General features: G+C 47.3%; 1 protein-coding gene across 5 annotated transcripts; it reads right to left on the bottom strand.

The window, feature by feature from the left end:
• Nucleotides 1-26,539, bottom strand: nap1l1 (nucleosome assembly protein 1-like 1). Of its 5 annotated transcripts, XM_035425988.1 has the most exons (16): nt 26,390-26,539; nt 17,188-17,226; nt 14,227-14,315; nt 12,951-13,053; nt 10,252-10,393; nt 7,931-8,023; nt 7,395-7,523; nt 6,605-6,676; nt 6,326-6,465; nt 6,005-6,150; nt 5,795-5,814; nt 5,452-5,574; nt 5,103-5,135; nt 4,927-4,977; nt 3,694-3,728; nt 1-2,145 (listed from the first exon to the last, which is right to left on the bottom strand). In XM_035425988.1, exons 2-15 carry the CDS (start codon nt 17,202-17,204, stop codon nt 3,723-3,725), a joined length of 1,164 nt encoding a protein of 387 aa, XP_035281879.1. In that variant the 5' UTR covers nt 17,205-17,226; nt 26,390-26,539; the 3' UTR covers nt 1-2,145; nt 3,694-3,722. The 5 variants fall into 5 exon arrangements, with proteins under 5 accessions (XP_035281879.1, XP_035281878.1, XP_035281875.1 ...); XM_035425987.1 differs by lacking the exon at nt 3,694-3,728 and having other exon boundaries at nt 7,943-8,023; XM_035425984.1 differs by lacking the exon at nt 3,694-3,728.
• Nucleotides 26,540-27,728: the final 1,189 nt, after the last annotated feature.

Below are 27,728 nucleotides of genomic sequence, written 5' to 3' on the forward strand. Positions count from 1 at the left end.
CACGTTTATCCATTTTATTCATGAATATACATACACGTACAATTATTGAGTACATTAGTATTTTGTAGCATAGCATTTTGCTTTGACAACAGCTGCTGGAAAGATCAAGGCAGAATCACTTTAATGTCTTTTTTTTTTTTTTTTTTAATACACTCCCGTGGTCAGACGGTACCGATCTCCCATCGGCCCGTCTGAACCCTTAAATGCTCCCATGGAGAGGGCTGGCTAGTGACCACGGCGCGCGCCAAACGGCAGTTCAGGACCTGAATTATAAAAGGAGTGAGAGAGCGGGCAGTCTGTAGCAGTTCGTCCTGAACACTAAACCCTAAACCCCCCAGCGCAAGAGTACCGTTACCAGGGAACACTGCAAAACATAGAGCCGTCGGGTAAGTATCCACCGCCCGCCTCCTACAGACCCGGTCACCCCGCGTTTCGTAGCATCGCATGAACGACAACTTGGGACGCAGCTGCGTTCCAGGCTGCGCGTTACCAACACTTCTGACAAAAAGTATGCACGAGACCACAACTGGCGTCGAACGCACTTCAGACTGCCCCCGTAAGCCAGCTCGACTAAGGGTTTGGCTAGTTTTTTTTTTGTTTTTTTTGGTTAACCACTCGAAACCTACTCCTTTCCGTAGAAAACAAAGTGCAGACTGAAAAAAGTTCGTTATTTTAGGTTGGTTTAATTAGTGGCGTCATGTGACCCACTCATCTGTCAACACTGGAGGCCGATTCCCAGCCAAGAAATACTGCGCAGGTGCAGAATTTCCCACGGACAATGTGCATCGAGTCGATTAACTTAACCAGCAACGGTCTTTCCGATAAATTCATAACCAAGATAATCTACCAACAACACAATCTTTATATAGAGGAAAGGACCGAAAATATTGTATAGCGTCCAACTGAACGCACAATGCAAAGGAGGCAACAAACGAAGATGCACATTTTATAATGTCCGTGTAAAACGTCCGCACATTTCAGTCAGATACTTGGACATGCATTTATTAATTTTTAATTTTCTGTTCAGGGAAAAAAAATACCAGCAGCTCATCTCTCAGTCACCACCTTCTCTCTGACGACGGTCTATGAAATTCTCTGGCAACCCTTCTGCCTGAGAACCGAAGTAAAATGTTTAGCAGGCTCTCCTAGTTTGCAACCACTTTCAAATAATGATTTGGAATGTTAAGGGGTCAACTAGATCACATAAGCGGAGTGCGAGCTAAACATTTTTTATTTTTTTCTCCACGAATTAAACCCGCCCTAATCCAAGAACGCAAGGAATTAAATTAAACTCATTTAGCAGCTTCGACATGATTCAGTCCAAACTGAGCCAGGTCCAATTCTGAACGTCACACCTGTAAAACTGGAATGTTTGTTTACGGACGCGGGGGCACAGCTCACTTTCGAAAGCACAGCTACAACACCCACGTACGCAGGTACATAGTCCTAGCAGTGATTAAAGAGGTCCAGCGTGGCCGCTGTCGGATTTAAACCTCAAGGCATCAGACCACGTGGCTGATGTACGCATTATATTCCTCAAAAGAGGCAACCGCACAGTTCCGGTGAGAAGATGCTATAGTTCTATGAAAGGGGTGAAGAGGATATACTCCATAAACTACCGGCATCAATGATCAGCTGTGTTTATTATTTATTTCTTTTGCGCTTGTTTTAATTTATTGTCGCCCCCAAACTGTAATCTTTCCACAGCTGTTGTCTAAGAGCAATACAACAAAAGACTTCACAAGACCCCAAACTACTCAGCAGTGTGGAAACAAGTTCATGCTTTTTTTTTTCTTTTTTTTGGGGGGAGAGGGAGTTACTGCATTCTAACTATTTGTACAGAGAGGTGAGGGTGTGGGGGGGGGTCAGAGGGGAGGGGGAAGTCTAGTAAAATGCTATGCAGAATGAGCCGAGACATGGAACCGGCTCCCTGATGAGTTCGGAGTAACAAAAATCTGTTGAAACTTCTTTATTTTTAATTCCTACCAAGAAAAATACAAAACATTATAAGGCGGTAAGTAACTATGTTTTTTTTTTTTGTTTTTTTGTTTTTGTTTCAGAAGCCGTTACAGTGCGGTTGATCCTCAAGGCCACAGGGTCCAGGCTTCACTGCTGCTTACACTCAGCTGGGGGGTTCGCGTCCTTCTGCGAGGGGGGGGGGGGGGCGTGGGGACGGAAGGAGAGAGAAGTCTGTTATTGCTGTGTGTGTGTGTGTGTGTGTGTGTGTGAGAGAGAGAGAGAGAGAGACTGCACGCGCACGCATTGTCTGCCCAACAATATCTCCTTTAGTCTCGGTCTTGAGAATTAATTTAGATGTTTGTTTCAGCACAGGTCTAAAAATACATCATGGGAGCTTTATTTTTAAAATGATCAATTAAGCCTTCAGAAAATTTAAATGAAGTTTGTTTTCACTTTATTTTTTTAGGGAGGTGGGGTGGGGGTGGGGTGGCGTGGGGGTGTAAATAATCGGTAAAATACTTTAAATCCTCCCCCTGGGCACGGTGTGTTTGAATAAACCAAAAAAACGCCCTCAGGTGGATTTATAAAATAACACCAAGCCAACACACTCCCAGAGTCGTGCATCGACACAGAACCGCCCATAGACTCCATTAAGGACCCAAACTGCACTGCACCTCATCAGCCAGAAACGCTCCAGCTACATTGGGCGGCAGTGCAGCATAGTGGGTAAGGAACTGGGCTTGTGACCGAAAGGTCGCAGGTTCGATTCCTGGGCAGGACACTGCCATTGTACCCTTGAGCAAGGTACTTAACCTGCATTGCTTCAGTACATATCCAGCTGTATTAACGGATACAATGTAAAATGCTATGTAAAAGTTGTGTAAGTCGCTCTGGATAAGAGCGTCTGCTAAATGCCTGTAATGTATTTCAGCCTGAAATTGATTCATACCTTTCTTGGACACCATGAGGCCCACAGACATTTTTGGGCATCAATGTAAAAGCATCCCACACTCAACTACTCTCTAATGTGAGCACACACACACACCACACACACACCACACACACACCACACACACACACACAAAAATAAATAAACCATCGGGGGCTGTGTCATTATGACATGAAGTGGCACTTGCACGGGAGATTACACACGATTATTCTGGAAGGTTCCGGAACACAGGAAAATCGTCCCACAGACACAGCGCATAAAAACCAGAAACCACGGACTGAGTCCAAAAGGTCAAGGCTGGCGATCAATGCACAAAAAGTAAATTTAAAAAAGGGATGAAAATATTGAATAAAACCGCCTTCCAGGATACCCGGGAAAGATGCAGAGCGAAATCCCGCTCGAACAACAAAAAAACGGAAAAGAAAAAACAGAACATCAACAAAGATTGATGTCAAGACTTGATTTTGTCCAGCTTTGCATCCTTAAAAATCCCAAATTCCTTGAGGTATGCCAATTACTGCCAAATAAGTCTTTTGTCAGATGTAAAAATCCAAATATGGAACAGACACTTAAGAGAGGACCGACTAAAGCTTCAACATACAGAAGAAATACAAACGTAGCTGCAAAGCGTACTGTGGATCAAACAAACCCGCTGTGTCAGCACAGCGTGGGGGGGGGGGATGAGTAAGGAATGGGAGATGAATGAAATTAAGGGGGGGGGGGGGTGGAGAGGAGGACAAGCGCAGGGATGCATGAAGCCGAAAATTCACACAGGCTGTACCTACCAGGATAGGGTTATTTCTACAGACACCACTTAAACCTAAGTGAGGAAAAATTTAGAGAGCAGCTGACAAAAATGTGCCAAGTGATCGAGATGAGAAACATTAACAGATCTGATTCAGAAAGCAGCGTTCAGCAAAGAGACGCCACTCGCAGGCAGGCGGACATTTAGTACACAGAAGGCAGGGAAATTAATCGTGCATTCAGAAAACATAATAAAACTACAGCTAAGGATTTGCATGTATATTAAAAAATAAAAATAAAAAAAAATTTAAAAAAAGCCTTATACGCTGCAGGAAATGAAGAAAAAAAAACAATCTAATGGAATTGAGTTATGGGGAAAAAAATATATATATATAAAAAAAAGAAAACTTTTGGTTCAAGTCTATTTAAACTGATTCTACGCCCTCCAGAAATGTGGGTACCCCAAAGGCATCTAAAGCGTAGGCACGACCCACGCACCGCCTTAAATTTGACAAACGAAGAGGCGATGCAGATTAAGCATGCTTCCACAGCTATGAAAGAAAAAAACTAAACAAAAAAAAAAAAGTATTCCCTCAAAGCTAATTCAACAAAGCGGAGAAAACTGGCTGTAGCTCCCTGCTCCAGAAGCACTTTCTCCTGAATAATACATCAACTATAATTCAGGAAAGTTGCCAAGTCAACTTTGCCTCATTTCATAGCACTCTGGCATTATGGCTAAAGGGACTTTAGAAGAGAAAGAAGAAAAAATAAAATAATAAAAAAAACTGTCCTTATTACTGCAACCCAACCAGAGTTATGAGTAAGTGAGACACACTGGCTCAGCACAATGAGGCTGTGCATGTGAGCATTTATAAAACATGCACACAAAATGGTATTAGTTATTCATATTGGAACAACTATATGGCCCCAATTTACACATACCTTTAAAAAAACGTATTTAAACCTTCATAAATCGTGTCCAATCTATTTAAAACAGACAGAAACTAAAACTTAAAATTCAGTTCCAAATAAACCTGTGTTCTGTAACCTAAGTTCTCTAATGCAAGCATGTCTGCTCCACGTCTTTCAAAAAAATAATAAAATGAAGTTACCCCAATACCCCACCATCCCCCAAACGAAAGCAATGGTGTTAATGAAATGCATTCGACAGTATGTATTCTGTATGTTGAACTTGTATATATACATTTTTTATTTTATTTATTATTTTCTCTTGCAGTCTGAGACTCGAGTGCAGACAGCGAGGGGTTTCCCACCTTGGGGTCGTATTCAGGGTCGTTCTCCTCGTCAGCTTCCTCTTCCCCCTCCTAGAAACGGGGGGGGAAAAAAAACAAAACAAAAGAACAATGACTACAGGGTCTGCGCCTCAAACACATGGGCTTTTCGTCACAAAGGTTCAGAGTTCCCCAAGGTCGTCAAACAAGGTCGTTACCTCATCGTCGGCCTCCTCTCCCTCCTCGTCGTACTGCGGAGAAGGAAAGACAAAAAGGCGGCGCTTAGTTTGCTCAAAACAACGGCACCCACCCCGCTGGACCGCACCATTTCAGCAGCATCCGCGTTCTCAGGCGTCACCAGCAGAGGGCAGCGCAGCGCTAAACTACAGTGGACAAACACAGTTTCCCTTCAGGGGCACTAGAGACGCCAGATCAATGAAGGGGGAACATGTAGTGGGTGGGTTTTGGGAGCTCAGGAGAGTGACCCACGGGGGGGGGGGCTCACAGTACGGACACCACTAGCTCTGCTCGCGGCGGCGCAGGGAGATGGCGGGGGGGGCCACTCACATCATCGTCGTCGTCCTCGATGGCCTCGCCCGTGAAGTACAGCACCGCCCGCGGGACGATGCGCTCGCGCAGGAAGTGGCCGATCTCGAAGTCGGCCGCCAGGATGGCCTCGGAGTCCTCGTCCTGAAACAGCCCAGATGATCAGACTCCGCCCCCCGTCCAGCATCGCCGCCACGCCCCTTTCTGTTTGAGCACGCTTACTTGCACGCCATTTGGCTACATTTAGCATACTATTCATTTTGTTTAACATGTAAACACGGCAGTGCAATTTCCACCAAACCTCTGCAATAAACACACACCAATTAAATTATACAAAAAAACAATACATCTGAATTTTACTCACCAACTCTCCGCTTTCAGGGACTGCAAATGAGGGAGAAAAAAATAAAATTTGTATCAGCACAGGGGTGTGGCAGTGGGCGTGTACCTCACAAAAAGGCAAACACCATCCAAACAAATTTGCAGAATACCAAACTCTCTCCTCTCCCCCCCCCCCAAAAACACCCCGTGTCACAGACGCACCGTTCCCTCCCCTCAAACGACCGGCGCTCACCTTCGGGGGGGCTGAAGAAATTGAAGAAGGAATCGTTGGGGACGGTTTTGGTGACGGTCCGGACCGTGCCACGCCCCTTGTGCTTCTGCTTCTTCTTGATGGTCTTCAGTGTGACGTTCTTCCCCTTCGTCCAGTCGATCTGGCACCTGCAGGGGGGGGGAGAGGAGCAGCTGTGGGACGAGCTGAGATGGGGGGGCGGGGCCAAGTTGGCTAATAAGGCTGAGTTTAAACCAAGGCCCCTTGCGGCTGTGCCTAAACGCCAGTTCTGCCCGTTTCGGGGGCTCCCGCTCCCGTTCCCGTGCCCGTGCCCAGGGTCCTCACCCCGTGCAGCCCATGATCTCCGGCCCGTCGAAGGAGAAGGGGTCCGACTCGTCCGGCTCCGACCTCATCTTGTAGGTTTTCGTCAGCACATTGTTTGTGAAGAAGTCGTTGGGCTCGAAGTAAAACTCTAACGTGAAGCTCTGCGAAATGGGGGAGGAGGGAAGGTGTGAGGGGGGCGGGGGGGGGGGGCAGCACTAAATACAGCATTTTTAAGAGACGTTGGAAAAAAATTTGAAAAAGTAAATTAATTTTTTAAAAATGATAAAACTTTCAGTTTACCATCGGCTGGCCTGGGTCGGAGAACTTGACTTTGATGTCTTGTAAGTGCTTCAGAATCGGTTCGTCGTGTTCCTGGAAGAAACGCGTCAACATTTGGTTACCGAGCAGCAGTGATGGGCAGGCGTCACTGAGCCCTGAGACACACCCTGTGACTCAGTACTGCCGAAACAGGAGTTCATACACGAGCATTACTAAAAGAAATGTAAAGAATGACGTTTTAAAAATGCTGTGAGTGTTGATTAAGCATTTATAAAAGTGCTCTATAAGAACCACAGGGTCTCATATCAGTGTTTGGTACAACTGCACAATTGCAGCTTTTTTTGTACAATACAAATAGCTGTTTGTTGGGTAAATATCACACTTATTGATCAGAAAGGAAATTCTGGGAGACAGAGCATGTTTGCACTCCTGAGTGTGATGTTCTGAACTACTGTACACTACACTGACATACAGAAACACACACTTATTTGTTAACAGTAATATCATTTCTCAGAACAGTCGCACATTCATATTAAATTTATTAATTTATATAAATAAATTTAATAAACTGACGCAGTACTTCACGCCTATGAAGTACACAGCCTGTGAACACGCATCCTACATCCACTTCCTGTTCTAATGGTCTTAATACACCAGCAGGTGGCAGTATTCCCCAACAGAGCCCTGTATATTTTCCTCCCTCAGAAAGCCGTGCTGTGTGACCTATATTCCAGAACATTCTCCTCGCTACCTGCCCCCTCCCCCCCCCCCCACGCCCCCCACCCCCCCCCCGCCGGCCCAGCCCCCGCACCTGCAGCATGTCGCTGAGCAAGTCCACGTTCTTGAAGACGGTCAGCCAGAACTCGGGGATTCCCTTCGGGTCTTCCTTCTCTTCGTCCTTCTTCTCCTCCTCCACTTTAGCCTTTTCCTTCATTTCCTCCTAAAAGAAGAATAAAAAATTTTAAAAAAAAGGGAACAGAATCAGAATTTGGGGCTTGGGAGGCTATCAGCTCACAGACCCCACGTCCTGTTGCTGATGCTCAAACTTGCATTTCTAGCAGGGACTACGTTTGGGGAACTGGTACGCCTGTGATAAGGAGAGAAATCTGCGATTCTGCAGAGCTTCACAGGCTAAACCAGGCGGTGATCCTGCACTTCACCAGATCATAAAATAATCCCATCGTTACGGGCGTTACAGGAAATCTCAAAGCGTGCATTCTTAGCGGTAAACCCCCCGCACCCCCCCCCCCACTCCCCACCCGTAAGGGAGATTGTCAGCGGTACACCCCCCCCCCTCCCCACCCCACCCGTAACACAGAGCCATGCAGGTAGGGAGGCCTCCTGTACCTGCGTACTTACGGTCAGCTCTTCCTCCTCGTCCGCCTTCCACTCGCACTCCTCATCCGTGGGCTCGTACGCCGCCTTGACGATGTCGCTTCGGGGGGGGGGGGGGGGGGATGGCGCACACACACACACACACACACACACACAGAGTTAACGTTGAGCAAGAGAGCATTCTTTACACAGATACACATTCCGTTAACCATTTATTAAGCTGATGGCTGGTGACCAGCCATTCAGGAGTGAGGGAATCGAACAGGCAGCCTTAGGGTCTCAAACGCTGAACTTCACTGCAGCCCCAGTCCTCCTTCCCATAATACACCTGGGCATTTCATTGTATAAAAGCAGCTTGGTGATCTGCACTGAAACACCATAACAATTTAAAGCTTGTTGCTTAAATTCCCATTCCAACTATTTATTTTACAGTTTTGTCCAGTGTGTCATGTTTTGACAAGGCACTATATAATCATAAAATGTATACTAAAAAAAAAACGTATACAGGCAGGCACAGGCAAAGAGCCAGAGTCCCAACTGATTACTCTAAAGGCCAAACAGAGGAACACAAAAGAACAAACAGTCAATCTACCACCAACTGGTGAAAAACCAATTCAGTGACAGTTGCCCTTCTTTATAGTGTGCTCAAATAAGGACAAAGTGTACCCCACTAAAAAAATCTTTTAAAAAACCCACACAGAATCCATTTATGTGGCTTTCAGGAGAGGAGATTTACAGTTTGTCTTATCAAGCTATAGTTGGAGAGTCTCCTTTCCAGCACCCACACAATGTCCTGGGCATACAACAGCAGTCCAAAGTCATTTTGGAAAAGGGAAGAAAGTGTGCTGGATAAAGAAATACACGGCACACTGTGCCAAACCACAGACTGGGCCCCCCAAGACGGCCGTTTAGCAAGCAGCCATGCTCCCCCCCCAAATGGCTACTTTAGATATTTCTGTGCACCTGCTGGATTCACAGAGCAGACTCAGATCTAGGTTAGGAGGCATTTCTGCACAATCCTGATGGAGCACCGACTCAGCCTAACTGCACCTTTACACACAAGCTAGGCATTCAGGCCATGAAACGATGAGGATCCATAAATCCCATAACTGCCTCCCAACACCTCCACCCCCCCTTTGGGACAGGGGTCCACATTTCTGACACGAAACGTGAAACTACTCCAGCGCACCTCACACCCAGCGGCCTTCCCCGGATCGTCTCCCTCCACTGCAATCCCCCGCTCCAGTACATTAAGTTTTAGGTGCAATTCTTTTTTTTTCACTGGAGACTGCGCTGCGTGGGGCGATGTGAGCGTAGGGGCGTTTACGGACAAGCTCCGCTGCCGAACATCGCGATGTGACAGTCGATCGCACAAGACTCCTGCGCTACACCGAACTGTATGAGATGACCTCGTACAAATCGCTGTATTCCTAATAATACTGCTGTATGACATGTGAACGCTGCAAGCATTTTTATTTACTCTTAAAAAAAAAAAAAAAAAAATTTTTTAAAAAGGGAAGTTTTTCCCTTTCTCCTCCAACCAGGAATTTCCGATCAGGAATGTGACTGGAGGCCCTTCCAACCGCAGTTGATGTGGTTAAAAGGTGGCACACGGATACACAAGCCTCCATAAGGAACAGCTGCACAGATGCTGCCGTCTACACCGCAAAGAGCCAGCTCAGCTGTAGAGCTGTAGCGCTGGAGGACTACACTGGCACAGCGGGCAAGAGCAGACTACAAGAGCCGAGCCGAGAAGCCACCCCCCCCCCCCCCCCCCCCCCCCCCCCCAATCAGCTTAACGCTCCCCCCCCTCCCAGGGTGATGCTCCGGCCAACTCAAGTCCAATTCCGACTTTCCCCACAGAACTCCCAGAGAGACGGCATCGCCATACTCAGGCTTTGATAAGAGTCCCGTAGCCGCATCGCTGCACAGAAAACCAATTGCCTTGTGGGAGATGGTGTTTTTGAAGTTATTCCCAGATCCTCAGCGCATGGAGGACGGGGAAAAAAAACTATTTATCGAACACACTCAACTTCAACTTTGGTCATTTTCAGTTCGACAAATCCACTGAAAGGAGGGGGGGGTGGGGAAGATAAATAAATAAATAAACAAACACACATTCATACATAAATAAATACCACCCCCCCCCCCACTCGAGCAACACACAGATACAGGCTCTGGCAGCAAAACATCACCAGCTCACATACTACTGTAACCTGCCAACTGAGGCAGATGCTGGAAATAAGGGGGGAGGGGCTGGAATAAAAATAATATTAATAAAATAATCAAATCTACCAGCAGGGGGCGCAGCCAGCGTTTCGGGGCAGACTCACCTTGTCGAAGAGGGGCTGGTACAGGGCTGCGTACTTCCTCTCCAGCTCGTGGACTTCTTCGTAAAACTTGGCCTCGATCTGGGCGCACTTCACCTGCAGGTTCTTCAGGGCATTCACTCGCCTCTTCACTACCTTGGGCAAACTGGAGGGGGGGGGGGGGGGGGGGAGAGGGAGTCACTTGCCTGTTTTTTTTTTTTCCATCTGTCTCTGAATAGGCAATTTCCCCAGCAAAAGTGATCAGAGACTGTGGCAACGACCCAATTTATTTGCAAAAACACCTAGGGTGGGGAACGAGGGCTCTAACGACTATGAACCCAGCAGGACCAAAGCGCACAGTTCCCAGCAGAACAGGTGTACAGCAGATGCACTCCCACGCTACACTACGAGGAGAACACAGGTGTGTTCAGCAATACTACTGTACAGCGCTGGCATCTCCACAGACTGGCCAACCAGTTCAACCTAAGCACATGCACAACAGAACCTGCCACCACAAGGGCCTACATTCAGTTAATGCTGACTGAAATCAGCTATTTGTGCATTTATAGCACTTTTTCTAGGTAGTACAGAGCAGACATCTGTAAACGCGTTGAGAGGATGCAACAGTAATAAGGTGTTGGGTTTACAGAATCTTAAAAACAAATGGAAAGGTCAAGAACGGTTTCCTTTAATAAGAACAGGAACAAGGCAGATCACATCTTCTCACCTATTCCGTCGCAATCTTCAAAGGGAAAGCTCTCTCTGATGTTTGCAGAGATGCGGTCAGGTTCTAGCCGACAGCGTGTCACTCAGTCATTGTCCAGTATTTATATCTGGCATGATCTGGCATCGTTCCAGCGCCGCTGGAGCACGCTAGCGCAGCGGCACAAAGGTTAAGCCTACACCAGCCTGGCCAGCCCACAGTCAGCCAGCCCACCGGTCTGGCCACCCGCTTACTCCAACACCTTTACCAGCTCTGTCCAGCTGGAGACCAGCTTTGACAAGGTGGAAGTGACAGAAAGCAGCCGACCTTAGCTGGCATTTTCAGCAGGGCGCTAGCACACGAGCGCACGCTAGCAGCCTACCGGGAGACGGGCTGATTTCTCAGACCTACGGCTGCTCTGAGAAGCGAGTCCCTCAGCCAAAAACCAAAAGGGCGTTAGTGGAGCAGGACCCTAAACTTTCTTAGAACGCAGAAGGGTACGCAGGTCTACCCTCGGCCCACAGCTCTCTATCGCTCTGCTCAACACGCGTCCTGCCTGCGTGCAAATTTAAACGTCCTCGGTGGCAGTTTGTTCCTGCTGGCGCCAGGACGGGTAGAGCATAGCTGTGCTAAATATAGACGGGCTATTCTACGCCGCGCGCCCGTGCCCGTGCCCACATTAATCACCACGCTGCCGCGGCTAGGCGCTGGCACGTCACCACGCGCACACAGGGAGCCAGCTCCGCAGACAGCATCGCGGCCCGAGAGTCGTCAGAGCAGGGGAGGCAGAACCAGCCAAGGGCCCCGCGCTGAAGAACAACACAACGTGGGAGAACGAGCGCTGCTCGATATGAAAGACTGGGAGAAAAAATCTCTGGAAAGGAGATCTGAGCATGGAGGACATTATTCTGAAATCTGATGAAAAAAATTATATGAATATGAAAAATGAATTTCAACTATTTACTGCTTGTTTTCTATTAACTTAAATCAAGATTTATAGCTACAAAATAAGTAGCCCATGTAAACAGTGGGCATGCCCCGACTTCACATTCAAAATTAGGAGAATAACAGTTCCAAACTGCCAAAAAGCTCATATTCCAGACATCCTGCTGTATACTGAATCACCAATCGGCCGCCATCTTGGCTCTGGCCATCAGCTGTTCCGTCAGCTTCATGTGTAGGGCTGGGGTACACGGCGCGCGCCATCTTGGCTCTGGCCATCAGCTGTGCCCTCAGTTTCCTGCCTGAACCTGGGGGCCTCTCAGTCTTCGCCGGCCTTAGAAACAACGCTCAGCCCCCCCTGCTCATTATTCCGCACGGTTACCTGCTCGACGCCGCCTGCATGCGAATCAGCCCGTCGCTAACCCAGACAGGCCTGCCTGCGTCCCAACGGCGGACATGTTAGCCGGAGGCAATCCGAAATATGCGCCGAAGGCCAGAGGAACATCACAGAGGAGAGTCAAATATAAAACCATCCCTGCCCTTTTTTATTATTCATAAAAAAGACAGAAAAGGTGCATCCCCTTTTTCAGTGAGGCTATAATGTCATGAAACAATGCGAACCCGCTAACCCACTCCATTTATAAAGGGTACACCCCTAACCTTCCCTAATGATTGAGCGTCGGGCCTGGCCGTTCAGTTAATGCAGCGTCTCCAAAACCCTCCTCACCTCATTAAAACAGCCTGAGGGTGTGAAATTAGCACCAGTCACCAGCGGGAAAGTGTTTTACATGTAGCTTGTTTGTTTGTTTGTTTGCCACTAACCACTTGGGCAGGTAACCGGCCATCGTTTGGAAGTGCGAAATTGGCAGGTGAATTTTGGCATTTTTAACCAGCCACTGATGAAAACGTCAGCTTCCCGCCCTGCAGCCTGCATGTCTGAGCTCCCGATTCTGAAGACCGGTGTTGCTGGGTAACAGGGTGCGAGCTCAGGGGTGGGGCAAAGACATGAGGACAGCACCCCCCCACCCCGCCCTCAGACCACCCCGCGGGGCGAGCGGACAGCAGCGCTGGGACCTACCTCTCCATGTAGCCGGACGGGGACCCCACCAGCCCGTCCAGCCTCTCCTGAAGGGCCGCCAGGATCTGTGGGTTCTGCATCATCTGGGCCGTCAGCTGACGAGCTGAGGGCAGAGAGACACGAGTCAGGCATCGCCAAACGAGCGCCGATGAGGATTCAGCCCCGCAGCCCCCCGAAGCCAGGCCAAACGAATCGATCGCCCAAACTTCCCGCGCTTCTGAAATGGGGTTTTTCACAGAGACTAGTCTCGTCCAAATGTCAAGGAACTCCATCTAACCTCAGAAATGACAGATTTATCAAAACGCACCAGAGATTTACTGGGGAAGTAAACTCAGCTGGTGCTACGAGAGCGCACTCCTTAAGCCCAGAGGCAAGCCAGCAGCAGCAGAAATGCTAACTGTCCCAGACCTGCGTGTACCAATCTAAAAATCACACTGGCACAGAACAGAAGGAGCATCACCGGAACACCGATAACCTCAGCGTTCTTCTACCCAAAGCCATTCAAGTCTAGCTACCAAAATGGCTGCCAAATAGCCAATGGGACCCCTCAACTTAATAAATAACAGGATATTAAACCACAACTCAGGTTCGGAGGACAGAAAATTAAGCGCACGGATCTGCTTGACCAGGGACCGATCAATCAGCAAGGCGCATTAACAAATGATTAAATGCAAAGGGAGAAGGCCTGGTCTGATTAAGCTCTGCATATTAAATAAAACCCAATCAGGCTTCTCCCACTGGACAATAACATTTAATAAACTCCCACTCTGCGTTAGCAGCACCAGGGGAAGCGGCGTGCCGTTTGCAGAAATAAATAATTCCAGCAGGAAAAGCCAGGAATCGCTTTTGAATTTTCATCCCCCGGGCGATTCTCACAGTCGCGCTCATAGCCACACCCACGGCGAAGAGCGAGAGAGCGAGAGAGAGAGAGCGCGCGCGCGAGCGAGAGAGAGAGAGAGCGCTCAGCTTCACGAACCAACCAAGAGGTAGAGACATCATTCCAGACCCAGCAAAGACACGCACATCATCTCTCCCCAGAATAAACCAGCGAATCCACTGTGACCATTTTGGTGGTCGATGGGAAGTCGAGAAGGGCAACCGCGAAAAGACCGTTTCACAAAGCTAGGTTACCGAGTTAGCAGGATAACTGCACCTAGTGTTACCCAGAACCCTCCCACATCTGGAGCATGGACTGAAGTAGAAAGAGCCGTTCTGGGTTTTACTCAATAATCCTGCTTTGTTAAACACCCCCCCCCCCTCCCCCAGGTGCTCCTACCTTTGCTGTTGACGTCCTCCCCAGCTTCCTCATCCTCCACTTCCTCAACGTCCTCCATATCTGCCATGTCCAGCTCTGCCTGGTCTTTGCTGCAGAGAGGAAGAGGCACAACGTTTCCAACACGGACTCTTCCCACAATCCCACAGCTCATTCATTAGCCTTGCGATAAGCCTCCATCGATTGGCCAGCTCTGCTGCAGGCACAGAGGTGGCTTTGCCACTGAGCCACAGCAGAATCAGCACAAATTCACCATTCAGATCCTTATTTATTTATTTTTAATGTGGACTGCTTGTGCTGCTTTGAGTCATCCGCCATTTGCATTTGCATGTCGAGCAGAGATTGTAGGAAAAGGTCAATACAGGGCATTAACTGCACAACACCATCACAGACCAGCAATGCATAGAAGGATTTACGCAGACACACAGGCAACCACCACACCATCAGTCTCACGTCAGCATTCTTCAGAACCAACCACGAATAACGTCACTAGGACCGGCAAACACCCCAATCCAGACGATGGGGAACGCTGGTTTGAACAACGCGCCAAATGGGGGCCGGCCAATCTGCCTTTGATTGACAGCTGCTAAATGATGGGGGACCAATCATGTGGATGCTCCCAAAATAAATAAATTTGGGGGGGGGGGGGGGACCGAAGGTGGTCCAAAGTTCCGACGTGGGGTTCCGTTGCTTCATCGATTTGCGCTATATAAAGCCCCTAAACTCGACCTTGGGAACTTGAGCTAGATAGGCTTTCATGGTCAGAAATTTGACGGTTATTTTACCTCTCAAAATCAAGTGAAATGAAATGTTCTCGAACGGGAAATTTGCCCTCCAGATGCTCACCTTATTAACCACCACTCCAAAAAAATAAATACATTTTTATATGTAAATATTTTATAACCTGTAAGACACTAAGCATACGCCCCGCTTCTCACTCAGGCAAGCTCATGAATTTTGATGGAATTTAAATACGAAAATGATATTCTCAGATGCAGATCTGTATGAAATGGCTCTCCGCTCAAGATTAAGTGATGCTTTTTAAAAGGCGAGCCGAGCCGACCCTTCAGTAGCCCCGCAGCCCAGCAGCCCCGCAGTCTCCAAACGTGCAGGGAAGGAGCCGGGGGCTCCTCGATTAGCCATCTCCGCTCAGGGCCAGGAGATCCGAGAGCTGTTCAATCTGCCTGCATCTGTCAATCTTAATCAGCATCAACCGTAAGCCCCCCCCCCCCCCCCCCGCCCCCACCCTCCCCTCCCCCAGGGGAGGCGCAGAGCGCTCAGTCCCGAGGTCTGGGATGCCGCGGTCCTCAGACCGCAGGAGGAAATCCCATCCTGGCGCTCGGCGACCCGCCGCGCCGTATATCCTCCCTGACAGCCGACGGGCCGCACGGCGGGGCGAGCGGGGCAGGGCGAGCGGGGGGGGGGGCGAGCGGGCTGGCGAGGGGGCGGGCGGGGTCGTTTCGGTCCACGGCGGGCGTGTGGAGCGAGCCGCCGACCCCTCTCAGCTCGGACCGGGGTGGGGGGGTATAAATCAGACTCAGGGCGGTGTCGCGTGGCAGCGCGGACGGTCATGCCCCTGTGGGGGGGGGGGGGGGGGGGGGGCGGGGGGGGGTGAGTGTTGAGAGCAGCTGTGAAAACAGGAACTCCCAGAAACCCGAGCTGTGGCATCCGAACCAGCCAGGACTGCACAAAAACTCGTCTGAAGGACACACTGGAAACGAGGGGGGGGGGGGGGGGGGGGGAGGGTGCACGTCTTCCTCACTTGCGCACAGAGCAGACCCACGGAGAGCTTGAATCAGGACAGACAGCACTCCAGTCACACGTGGAGAGGGAGAATGAGATCCACCACAGGTTCTCTCATACAAGCACTTCCATGACACCTGACTAGAGATGACATAACTGACACATCACTGTCGAGAGATCTTCACACACATGCCAAGGGCTTTATCAATCATCTGGATGGCAGGTAGGCATACAATGCATGTGCAACCAGCATATGGTTTCTCTATTCAAATTCTGCACCCTTTAAAAGAGGAAAGCAGGAAAGCAAAGAGAATAATATTATGCTTAATGACACGGTAAGGGGGACCAATATAATATATGCACAATGTATGATGTGTACCTGATTCTGATCAGAAAGTTCTGACGTAAAACAAACACTGGAGGGCAAGCGTCAGCAGCAGAACTGCTACAACGTTCCGGATCCCGCAGAAATATTAAATCAACATGCACGTGCGTCACTACCAAACAAACAATATCCATTTTACAGCACATCCAATAGTCCTACATGCCAGGAAAGCTTTAATCACCCTGGATGAGCTAGTGAAGTACAGTGATAAGTGTGCCAGAGGACCTGCCCAGACAAACCAAAGTTTATTACAGGGTTTCCCCCACATTACATTTAAAAGTCTAGCATACACAAAATATAACTGGGCCACGCAACCGAGCTCTTATCTCACCAAGAACTCCAGGCGGGGGGGGGGGGGGGGGGGGGGGGGGAGTGTGAAGATCACTCCCGGGCTTCCTCAGCAGGCGAATGAGCTTAGGGCTGAGCACGCGCGCGCGCTCAACGTTAACGAGCAGGGCCCTGGAGGGGGGTGCTCCTTCAGAGGCCCGGGGACGACATCCGAAACCGCTCGGGGAAAACGACGGGACGGGAACGTCCGAAGCCTTTCCCCTAGCCCACGCGTTTTTCCGAAGTACGGCCGTTTTTCCGAACGTGCCGAAGCTTATCCGGGCCGGCCGCCGGAGGGGAAAACGGACCTCCTGTGTGCCGACGCCGGACCGTGTCATTGAACGCCGTTACGCGCGACTGAGCTGCAGTCCGCCTGGAGAAAAACCCGCCATTAGGGAGCGGAGCGCACTGGCGAAACGGACACTGTTGCAGGAAGCACACCATTGGCTGGCGTTGACAGAGCAGAGAGTTGGTGCTGGGGGGGGGGGTGAGGGGAGAGAGAAACTTACTTGTCGATGTCTGCCATCTTGGTTCAGTCCAGGGAATACCTAGAGAAGAAAAAAAAAACAGGAAGGACAACATGAACCAAACAGGAAGACGACTCAATAACGGCGGACTCCTCGATGAGGAGGAGGTCGCGCTCAAATTACAGTATTAAATCTCCGACACCGCTGGGGGTCTGTTCACACGGACACGCCGGGCTGGGTATCAGAACACCATTTGAAGGCCACCGCGACTCTGTCGCAGTTACTTCTCTTAAGTATTATAACACAAGCACCCGACCGGCTCTGGATGATAAGCAGCCGCAGATAAGATGGGGAAAAATAGAACAAAATAAATCTTTCAATCATTTCCATATGCTTGTTAACAGCAGGAAAAAAGGTCCCCCAAAAGAAAATCCATAATTCCCATCCAACCCGCTCGTCACAACGGTTGCTCACACTCAGAACGTGTTTAGGCGAAATCCAACTAAAATAAATACAGAATTAAAGCCGTTCCACTTCCTCACGGGAATAGAGTCCAGAGCGGGGCAGCGGGTGGTATCGGGGCCGTATCTGGGCAACCAGACAGCAGAGCAGCGGGCCTTTGTCCACTGATCTGGGGCGGCCAAACAAAGCGCCAGGCCCGCGGCTCGAACAGAACCACGAGCTCGCCAAGGTGGGACGGCGTGATGGCGATTACCCCCAGTTACACTCTCACCGCTGCAGGGGGTGGGCTGGGGGGGGGGCGAGCGTAGTGTAATGGCTAAGGAGCTGGTTTTGTAACCTAAACGTTGTAGGTTCAATTCCCAAGTAGGACGCTGCCACTGTGCCCTTGAGCAAGGTGCTTGCTTCAGTATATATCCAGCTGTACAAATGGATGCTGCGTAAAAGTTGTGCAAGACGCTCTGGATGAGAGCGACGGCTAAATGCCTGTGATGTGATGTAATGCACTGTAATCTAATGTAATGTTATGTAATGTAAAGTCATGTAACAGCAGACCCATGGGGTGGACAGCAAAAACACAGCCCGGACACAGACAAAGGGGCCAGATTTAGATCACCCCCACCCCCACCACCGCCCCCCCTCAGTCAAACTGGGGTTCACATCGATGGAGGTTTGAAGATGCTAAAATGGTACCACATCAATGATCAGTGGCACTCCTAATGGTGAAAGGCAGGATAGAATTTCCAGGGAGGTCAATGGGATCCTAATAAGAGGCACAGCTGGATTATTGCATTAATCAGGACAGAATTAGCAAAAATAAAAACAATTAAAAAAAACCCATTCAACCACATACATCAGGTTTTACAGTTATCTTTAGGATAATAAAAGGATTCTTGGGTTTTAATCGTTTTGTCAGATCCTTCCAGCAGTTATCTCCGTCTGAATGTGGCAAGTGCTTTTTCAAAGTGGGGGGGGGTGGGGGGGGCGGGCTCTCAAGTTTGACATCTTAAGGAAGGTATCACTATCTCTAGAGAACAGTTCTCCTTTTAACCCAAGAAAGTTGAGCTAAGAGTCTGAGGCAAAGACAGAAGAGCTAAAAACAGAAACGTCTGCTTGCGGTCGGTATTTTTGGCCATTCTGATGGCTTCCAAAGTATTGAGATTCTCTTCAGGTACCTTGGCTAATTTGCACTTAAATGAGCCGGATGTGCATTGTCATCGATTGCAGCATCAGTCACTTTTATTCCGTTCTTCTCACTGAATTTAGATCAACACACGCCGGGGGGGGGCGGCGGTGGGGGGGGGGTTTATCGGACGGAATCATTTCCGATTAAAGCCCCATAAACAGTTAATTCCATTAAGAGGTAAATCTTCAAATAAACGCATGTCTCTCTCCTAGATAAAGTTAGCCATCTATCTAGCTATTTTCAATGGGTAACTTAGTACCAAATGTGCATACGATTAAAGATTTGAGGCCTTGGACTGTTTCACAAACTGTTGTGTTACCAGGGCGTTGCTGTAGAGGAGCATGTGTGCCCAGTCAACCTACCCTGTACAAATAAAGGTTAAAAAATAAACAACATTTATTCATCTTCCTCCACACTCATATTCACTTAATTATTCACTCATACTTATTTAAATAAGCAGGGCTTCAGGTTGCATTATTTATTAGGTGCTGAAAGCAGCTCAGAAACTAACAAGCAAGGCATCAATGCCGTTTCTCCATTGCAGCCAACCTGAGAAAAACACACATTTTTAAAGCAAGCTTTCCCGGCATTTTAAACAGCCGAAAGGGAGTCTAGTTAAAGCCCCCTGCACAATAAGCTCGCCAGTATCGTCCTCATTGCACATAACCGCTTCGTAATTAACAGAACGGAATTAGGACGTGAAACCTCAAGTATTATGCAAATATGAAACCGCGCGGGCCGAGGTTAAATCAAACACCCTTCTGCCGCCTTCAGTAGAAAAACGTACTCGCCGTTCTTCCGCGAGAGACCGAATTAAGCTGGATGAAACACTCCCGGGAGGAGACATTTCGGGTTGAAGAGCACTGCAGCCCGCAGAACCTTCCGTTCCGGGAGCCCGTCGGAAGAACACCCCGGAACATTTCACAGCTCCCCGGGAGCGTTCCCTCTCCACAAATTATTCATGGTAAAGAACAAAGGCTTTAAAAATAAAAATAAATAAATAAAACGCAGAAACGACAAGGCTCTTTATGAACAAACAACGGAGGGAACGACCTTTATCGTCCTTCCTAATTCTGCCGGTTATCAGCGTTTCGCCCCCCCCCCCCCCGATGACTAAGGGCTTCCGCTCCTAACGAACACGGAGCAACGAACACGTGGGAAAAGCGGGCCTACAGGTCTCACATCGCAATAGCCAAAGGTCGAAGAACGGCCGGCTCGCATTGCGCTAGCATCGATCGTTTTACTGCGCCGCCCTGACGCTCGCCAAGCCAAAACTGAAACTTCGGGGTTATTTTCCTCCGAGCAGCGGGAGAGAGAAAGTTTGAATGGTACCCACAGGACCACTCCTCCAGTTCTCTGAACTATTAATAAGCAGTAAAAATAAAAATAAAAAAGGGTTCAGATGGAATCCCTTTCCTGCCCAATCAGCACTTCCAATACACCAACTAGTCAAGTCTTAATGGAAAAAAGACAAATACAGGCACATGCTGCATTCGGTGAGGAAAGATTTTTTTTTTTTAAACGATTTGATTTGAATTTACGATTTGGGGTCTTGGACGAGACCAGAATCACACATCCCCCCAGAGCACCAACCCAAAAACATTTTCCCTGGCAAACACAAGCCCAGAATCACACACCGTTTGGAAGAGAGGACTATTCTCGGCTGCCTCGTACTGTTTTTTTTTGCACTTAAGCAATAAAGCTTATAGAGAAATAACATTTCGTTAATACAGTCAATCTTCTTCAGCAACATTGAAAAAAAAAAAAGACACTGGCGTTCCATCAACTAATTGCATTGTACTCAATGTTGTATTCCACACTAACTGTACATCGCTTCAGATAAAAGCGCCCGCCAAATATAACACAGTGCATGTCCTGCGTAACCTTGAGACGCGAGCCGCACCCACTCAAAAAGCGCTTCAGGGGGCCACGGGGCCACTCGTCCCGTTAAGGTCCTGTTCCGATGCCTGGACGCTCTCCACGGTCTGGCCTCAAATTCAGACCTCGGTAACCATCTGGCAGCCCCGTAGGGTCAAACGAGGCGGGCATCACCCGGGACAGGAATGCCAGTCTGCCGAAAAAGACAGCGACCGCGCCTCCGCGGACCGGGCACCCGCGCGCAACACTGTCCCGTCGCACACGAAGCGCTGTTCCGCCGTCTCAAACCCGTGCGAAGGCCCAGACTCGGCCGCCGCGCTGGCGAGGAGTGGCGGAGGGTCGTCCGGACCAGACATTCAGCAACGAGACCACGATTCCCACCCTACTGCATACAGACACTGCAGCCGCACTTTCAAAAGCAACAAACTCGTGATGTAACACCACATCATTAATCGTGAATTACAATAACCGAGCATTCTCTTACAAAGCTGTATTTCACAACCGTTGTCCCAGATGCTCTGAACGATTAGCCCTCATATGCTACATGTTGTAATGGTCTCTGTGGGATCAGCCAGCTCTGTTAAATCTCAAACAATTTCAGCTATCAGGTGCCAGTCCACTGCAAACAGACCAAAAGCCACATTTGGCTGCGGCTAGCTCTCTACGAGCTTCCTACTGGCATGTGGGCCGGGGGGTATCCGTTTGTTTAGCACTGTTATTAAATAAACACATCTGTCATCATGTTCAGAAATGCAATAAACCGGTGTTTTATTGTGCACAAGTGGATAACAGTTCGACTTTCCCTTTACCGTTCACTTAATTGACAACGGCTTGACAACTAGTTGACAAACGTTTAAAAATGCAACCGCGCTTGAATTCCAAAAAAAAAAAAAAAAGAATGTAGATTATGCATGCCAATTACAGAGAAACTGAAAGGTACAGATCAAGCAATGCGCTGTGAGAATATACAAGGTAAAAAACAAGCTTAAAGCAAATTTGAACGTCTGTTTGCCATGCCATGCCATAAAAAATGCCATCAGCAAAGGTAAAGGTGAGCAAATGTCAATTCATCTTAAACAGGGATTTCCAGTTTCCAGAACTTTCCAAAGAATGAAGAGTAAATCTTCAGAATATCTGGTCAAATCTGCACACCACACATTACCTGTGTATTTCTGAATGTGATTTTTGGATGAATCTCTATGGGGTATGTGTACGACTACATTTCATTTGATAGACGAATAACCCCACAGGTCTTACAGTGGCTACAGATAACCAAGACAACGGAATATTCAGTTTATTGTCACTGGAATAAGCAGTTTACATGATTCATGCCATGGGTTAATATCAATAATTTCTAGGTTAAACATCCACGATATGAGGACAGCCGCAACACGTACACATGACATTGTCACACTGTAGTTCTGGGTACACATTCCTCAGCAGCTTGCTGGGAGATTCTTCCCAAGGTAGGAAGTTCTCAGGTCTTATATGAAGTAGGCCAGTGGTCTCCAACCCTGGTCCTGGAGAGCTACAGGGTCTGCTGGTTTTTGTTTTCACCTTAAAATCAGCACTCAATTGAGACCCAAGACACCAGGTGAGTTGAGTTAACTGTAATCAACTGCTCTAATTGATTCATGAAGTGCAGAGTCACTATGAAAACCAGCAGACCCTGTAGCTCTCCAGGATCAGGGTTGGAGACCACTGAAGTAGGCCAACGACCCACCTTGGTTGCAAGCCTATGGCCTACTAACGCATGACCAATCCCCATCCTAACACCTAGTGGAGAGCAGTCATACAAAGATACCAGCAGTCTACACAGCGATGGCCATTCATAAGAAGTATCCAGCAAATTCATTTTAAAACCCGACACAGGCTTATTGGAATACCTTGCCTAAAGGTTATTATAAATTAGCCAGCTAGTACAGAGGCTGTGCCATCTAATTTTAATGAGCAAGCTGGGTTCATTTTGATTGAACAATAGCGTTCTTAAAATCCAAATGCAACCAGCTTTCTCTAGTTAACCAGCCCATCTTAGAATAGAAAACTTTCCCCAATGACAGGGGGAAGGGCAAGTAGCCAACTTAATTAACAAGGTAATTACACAAGGTGGCTACAGACTGCTCAAGGCCTCGCAGATAAGGGGCAGAATAGATAGCGAGGCAGAAAACGGTAATGAGTCTAAGGAACAAAAAATAAATTTCAAAAACCAAGTTGAAAGCCACCTTGCCACTGATTTTAGTGCAAGCTGATGCCAGTTAATCATTTGCAAGCCAGCTAAACTTTAAATCCATGCAAAATCCTATTGGTCTGGTTGAAAATGGCCAAATTGGATGGCGGTAACCAGTACTGAATTGATCCATTCTAGGGTCATCAAGCCACTTTTCAATTTTAGCTCATTAAAGTGTTTTTTTTTTTTTTTAAACTTGATTGATCCAAAAGGTATTGGATGGGGTTGAGGTCAGGGCTCTGTACAGGCCAGTCAAGTTCTTCCACACCGTTCTTGACACAACCATTTGGACAGGAAAGGGCCTTCCCCAAACTGTTGGGGAAGCACAGAATCATCTAGAATGCAAATGCATGCAGTAGGCAAAGTGCACGGAACAATGCAGTCTATTGCTTCAGATGTACGGGTCCAAACGCACTAGTGCTGTCAACTGGACCAAAAACATTTTACTTGAATATTGGATTCCAAACATTACACAGATTTGAATATATTCTATTACAAAAAAGTATCTATTGCAAAATTTAAAGTGAAACAATAAAACTGCATCACTAATGCGTGAGGTCACTTCCTGTTACGCACGATGTGACCACAAAGAGGAGCAAGAATGCAGAAAAAATGGCTAAACAAGGTATTTTATCTTTATTTTTACTCAGTTTTGGCAAAACAGATTAGACCACTCATTGTTTGAGCACTGTAATAAGTAATTTGGGTAAATTTAAACAATCGGGCTACTGAACTAATGTTCCTGTCACTACTTCCAAGCCATCAGGCATGATTTTACCTGGCGTGTGAGCATGCTCTTCTGTGATTGGCCAACTATGCACAAGTGAACAAAAACGGGTCATTCAAAAGAAAAAGGCAGGCGGTAATATTTTGAAGAAACAGGGCACAATTTTGATTTGGTGCACATGATTACATATTCACTACATTAATATTTAACAACTTGAATGCTTATTTACTTTCCCTATTCAAAATATACTTGAATATTGATATCTAAAATTAGCAGCCCTAAAACACACAAATGAGTGCTTGATGTCAGCTTGAAAAACATCTATGCCAGTTCATTCAGTTCAGTTGATACAAGCCAGCCCAAAAGAAGACATCGCAAACCTACCAGCCTTGAATCCGACCCTGCCCTTCGTCCTGATCCTCATCCACTGAAAGGTTAACTACACTGTACGAAGTCCCCTCTGCAACATGACAACCAGTCATCAAGTCCTGACATCAAGAGCACTTTATCATCCCACGCCAAGCTCCACAGTACCAATGAATGCACCGACTTCTTGAAAAAGGCGACAGACCGACTAAATCAGCAATAAAATTCAGCAATATGGTGGGCGGCTCCTGATCTTTATTTAAATGTCAATCAAGCATTAGCTGCTGGCAAGTTCCCAGTGTGGAGGTGAGCCTGCAGCAGTGAAAACGTGCAGCCTTTTGTACACACAGCTCAGACTTTTGTTTCAGGGAAACCAAAGCACACACAACAAAACAGAAGGCATCAGCATTACTGTGGTCAAAAAATACACTCCCAAAAACAATCCACAGCAGCCTGGCTCTCACTGGACTCTCTGGCCATCCCATCGTCCGTCAACAATAATCAAACGAACGTCAGTCCCTGACACTTCACCGTGATCTTCCTTTCAATGCTCATCGTCCCACATCCCAGAGACCGATGTAAACAGGTGCAAATGGAGCAGGACTGGATTCCAACCGCGACACGCAAGTTCCAAACAAGAGAATCACAAGGCCGTGGTCATCCCAGTATTACATCACTCCACAGTAGGGGCCGCCTGACAATTGTTCCAGCAAATTCTCAACCCTCTCAATCGGATCATACATATGACCATTTAAACAAAATGTAGATACATCAAGACTGGGATGAGACTCCTGAACTTAATATTCTATTGAATAAAATATGTAGATAATTAAATCTTCAGGAATTTAAAGTGGCAGAAACACCTCGAATGTGGAATTGCTGACAGCATGAGCACATTAAGTACTTCTCATTAATACCTTGAAATTACTGAAGGGATGAGCTTAGGTCTACGTTACTTATAAAACGGACAAAACTGCCATTTTAAAGCACATGATCAAGAGTTATTTTAATTTAAAATAAAATGTCTTTTCATCCCGATAGTAGTTGGAATTCACTGGTGGGTATTGCCTCCAAAGGGGAAAAAATTACGGGCCTGGGAGGACTTTAAAAAGCAAGGCTTTTTCGAGCACAAGCAGCACCTACTTTAGTCACGACATGCGGTATGTTACATGTCAACAGCTCGATGGCGGTGACAATGCCCTATTCATCGTTGAAGTCAAAATGTAGCGCAATTGCATTGGGAAGATGTATAAACATGCCGTTATTAAAAAAAGGTCTCGAAATTAAATCGGCGAAGTGCTGCCTTCCTGACAGTACCTAGCTAGCTACGTTAGGCCTAGAGGTTGAGCTCGCTGCCCTCTTTAGCCAAGCCAGTTAGCCAGCTAGCAATAGCTTTTCAGCAACAGCTACCCAGCTAGTCATCCACCGGGTAACCACGTGTCGGTCCAGTAAAGAAAACGTGTTGCTATCTAGCGTTAGGCAGTTGCCCGCTGCGTGAAATGGTACGCAAAAGTATACGATTGCTAACGTTGCTTAGTGGTTTGTGCAATTCGCATCTGAAATAATTAAACGAGAAGGTTTCGACGTTTCAGAAAAATAATAAATTCAACGTAGCTTGCAAAAATAAAAATAAAAACTCAAAGAACTGGCTAGCTACCAACTACACAAGCAGCTAGCCAGCGAGCTAAGTGGTCACAAAATTAAACTTACCAGCTAGCTAGACGCGCCGACTCGTTCAAAAAAGCTTGATGGCTAGCTAGCTACATGCGTGTATCACGAGAAAACTATCACACGTTTGCAAATGACAAACTAGCGTATACAAATCATCGACCAGTACCCGCATCACGTTAAACCACCGCGATTACATTTGCTCGCTTTTTACTGTGGAATTCCATAAATGCTAGCAATCGACTTGCCCTGACAAGCAGCCATGGTTTCCATTCGCTACAACGTGATCAGATCTCAAAAACTCCCTCGCTCACTCGTACTCCCCTCCCGTTACTCAAGAAATAAGGTCAAGTCCAGATTTACCGGGTTGAAATCGCCACAACTGCGTTTGAAATTCAAAATGCAGTCGTTATTACCCCGGTCGCCTCCCGAGACAGGTCTGTGACTTATATGAAAAGCGAAATGCAAAATACAATGTTTTTTAAGCAAGTACTGTGCATAACACATGCATCATGGTGGCGCGTCAGTCAATGGCTGCTGTCTTCTGACTTAGCTAGCTATCGTTAGCTACCAATCTTGCGAGCAACACATTTTAGTCGTTTAGGACACTGAACGGATCTTTCAAGACAGCCCCTCGGGCCCAAGCCCCAAATTTCACAACTACATCAACCGAGGTATTGTATTAATTTGTCTGGGCTGAGTTCTTCCGATTTCCAAAATGTTTTTCGCTTACCTTTTCCTGGCGGCTTTGCTGAATGGCAGTGCGCAGTGAAGCGGTCTCAAAGAAAAAAGCTCCGCGCTGATGGCGGTAAAAAGGAAAGAGATCCCGCCGCTTGCGCTCATATACATCCAGCGTCATCACGTAACCCAACAGTCACCAGGGCAACGTTCAGTGTATGGGAGGGGCTCGCAAGAAACATGGTAACGTTTGCTGGCTAAAGGTGTTAGACTAGCGACCAAAACCTACAACATGTTTGCCAGTATCGCTCGTTATCTCACAATAGTATAATCATAAAATAAAATAATCATAGAAGACATGACAAAGACAATGACTGGTATAAGGATTTATATTCATTTAAGAGAGGAAACAGTGACCAGACACATCGGCAGGTTGTCAAAACTTTGTCTGGTCTGAGGTGAGTGTTGTTAGTATTGTGTCCAAATGCTTGGTGCTTATTACGGTGAAGTTTGTCTGGCATCAGGCAGCACTTGAAACACGCAATATCAGGCATTAGCTTACATCATAACAAATATTTCCCACGAGGGCAGGCATCCTCCCGCCATTTAATGATTCACGTTGTGCCTCTTGTTCCCGCGACCCTGATCAGGAATAAGCGGGTGTACATAATGGATGGATGGATGGATTGTGCCTCTTGTGGATCGTGACCACAACAGGAGGTACACAAAAGGCCTAACAAACAGCTGGCATTTACTCTATAAAGACAATTGGTGCTGTAAACAACACTGAAGTGCTACCTTTGTCGACGTCTAAAAAAAAAAAAATCTGCCTGAAGTTGAGAACAGCAGTAGCCTACGTGAGTCATAACTTATCCATGAAGCCTCCACTATTGCTCACCTGCCCTTACACTATATCCTGGCTATCTCTCTCTCTTTTTTTTTTTTTTTTTTTTTTTGTGTTCTGGTTTAGAGCCAACACAAGCTCAAATTTGATTCATGGCTGAGTGCAAAAGTCTCTGTCAAGCCTATGTGTGGGTGGCTAAATTTGCCCACACATTATCACTTTGGCAGTGTTCATTGTTAAATCATTAGACCATTTTTTCCATCATTGTATCTGGGCCCTATAAATAGAGATTGTACCTGACTTTGCATGATTTTAAAAAAGCCTTCCTGTGCATTGGTTTAAGCACATTGCTCTTAAGAGTATCCACGTAGGGAAACCTATTTGTAAGGTACAAAAAAAACAAGAATATGATGTGCTGTCTTATTTTGTGCTTAGCTGTCTTTCCCCTCCATTTTATTTGTTCTTAAGTTTAGAATGGCCAGTATTAATTGTAGTCCATTGTCCTGTCAAATTGTCCTCTGTCAATTTGAATGGTGCACACAAATATCAT

This window comes from Anguilla anguilla, chromosome 7, assembly GCF_013347855.1.
Source record: "Anguilla anguilla isolate fAngAng1 chromosome 7, fAngAng1.pri, whole genome shotgun sequence".
Classification (NCBI taxonomy): Eukaryota; Metazoa; Chordata; class Actinopteri; order Anguilliformes; family Anguillidae; genus Anguilla; species Anguilla anguilla.

Excerpts from the sequence above, each read along its gene's own strand:
- nap1l1 (XM_035425984.1), bottom strand. Across the intron at positions 6,151-6,325 it reads GAGATCATGGGCTGCACGGG|GTGCCAGATCGACTGGACGA; the intron begins GTGAGGACCCTG and ends CCCCCCCTGCAG. Across the intron at positions 2,146-4,926 it reads ACCCTGAATACGACCCCAAG|AAGGACGCGAACCCCCCAGC; the intron begins GTGGGAAACCCC and ends CCCCCCTCGCAG.